The sequence below is a fragment of the Setaria italica genome, chromosome IX, assembly GCF_000263155.2.
Source record: "Setaria italica strain Yugu1 chromosome IX, Setaria_italica_v2.0, whole genome shotgun sequence".
Lineage (NCBI taxonomy): Eukaryota > Viridiplantae > Streptophyta > Magnoliopsida > Poales > Poaceae > Setaria > Setaria italica.
In genome coordinates, this window is record NC_028458.1 from 15,252,577 (window position 1) to 15,253,664 (window position 1,088).

General features: G+C 55.9%; 1 protein-coding gene across 1 annotated transcript; it reads left to right on the top strand.

Annotated features, from left to right (window-relative positions):
• Positions 1-268: 268 nt before the first annotated feature.
• LOC101758644 (putative ripening-related protein 6) lies at positions 269-712 on the top strand. The gene has a single exon (XM_004982714.1). The coding sequence runs from the start codon at positions 269-271 to the stop codon at positions 710-712; it is 444 nt and encodes a 147-aa protein (XP_004982771.1).
• The last annotated feature ends 376 nt before the right edge of the window (positions 713-1,088 follow it).

Genomic DNA, 1,088 nt, shown 5'->3' on the forward strand with positions numbered 1-1,088 from the left:
ATCGACTTGTTCTTCGCTCTCTGGATTTACCGCGTATCGTTGCCGGCGAATCAATTCCAAAAGAAGAAACACAGCTTCTATAATTAACGTCTCCCAAACAATCTCATTGGTTTAAGGAAGCCGAGAGTGACCAATCCAGGGACAGCAGAACGCGCCGTTTTCCCTTTGTTGGGTAGCCTGCAGCAATCACTATATAAACACCGTGAAATGCACATAGCCCGGCACCGCAGCAGCGCAAGGCAAGAGCAAGAACACTGCGCAAGCAGCAATGGTGAACGCCAAGCCTCTCGCCGCGCCACTACTGGCCGTCGTCGTCCTCGCCCTGCTGCTGCAGCTGGCCTCGGTCTCGTGCGCCCGCCGCCACTCGCCGGCGGTGTCAGCGCACACCCCAGCCGTGATGACGGTGAACGGGTTCGAGCGCGGGGGCAGCGGCGGCGGGGCGTCGGCCTGCGACGGGCACTTCCACAGCAACGGCGAGAGGATCGTGGCGCTCTCCAGCGGGTGGCTCCGGCTGGACGGCACGCGGCGGTGCAACCGAATGATCCGCATCACGAGCCGCGGCGGGCGGTCCGTGGTGGCCAAGGTCGTCGACGAGTGCGACTCCTCGCGCGGCTGCGACGACAACATCGTCGACTCGTCGGCGGCCGTGTGGAAGGCGCTCGGGCTCGACACCGACGTCGGCAGGGTCCCCGTCACGTGGTCCGATGCCTGACGACGGCTGTATCAGTCAAGTGCACTGGCAACGCATGTTACGTACGTGAAGGTTGCATTGCCACACAGGGTGTGAGCCGGTGATGACAGGGTTAACGTGATGCTTTGTGTATTCATGGCTTCATGCTAAGAGCGAGGTCAGAGTACGTAGCAGAACACGTGTGTGATGATATATTACGTCAGCAAATCGGACGAGCTTGTCCTGTTTCTTTTTGGGTAACTGTTTGTGTTTTTGTAGCTATTTTCAGAAAAGGTTCATGTTAAAGTTGCACGCCCTAAGTCGTATTTTTAGAAGAAAAAAAGTTCATGTTAAAGTTGTTTTGCAATTTTCTGATACTCTGACCAAGTTTATATGAACAGGTATCAACAGTTTTGAC

Bases quoted from the DNA above. Each gene is read 5' to 3' on its own strand.
- LOC101758644 (XM_004982714.1), top strand. From the start codon at position 269: ATGGTGAACGCCAAGCCTCTCGCCGCGCCACTACTGGCCGTCGTCGTC.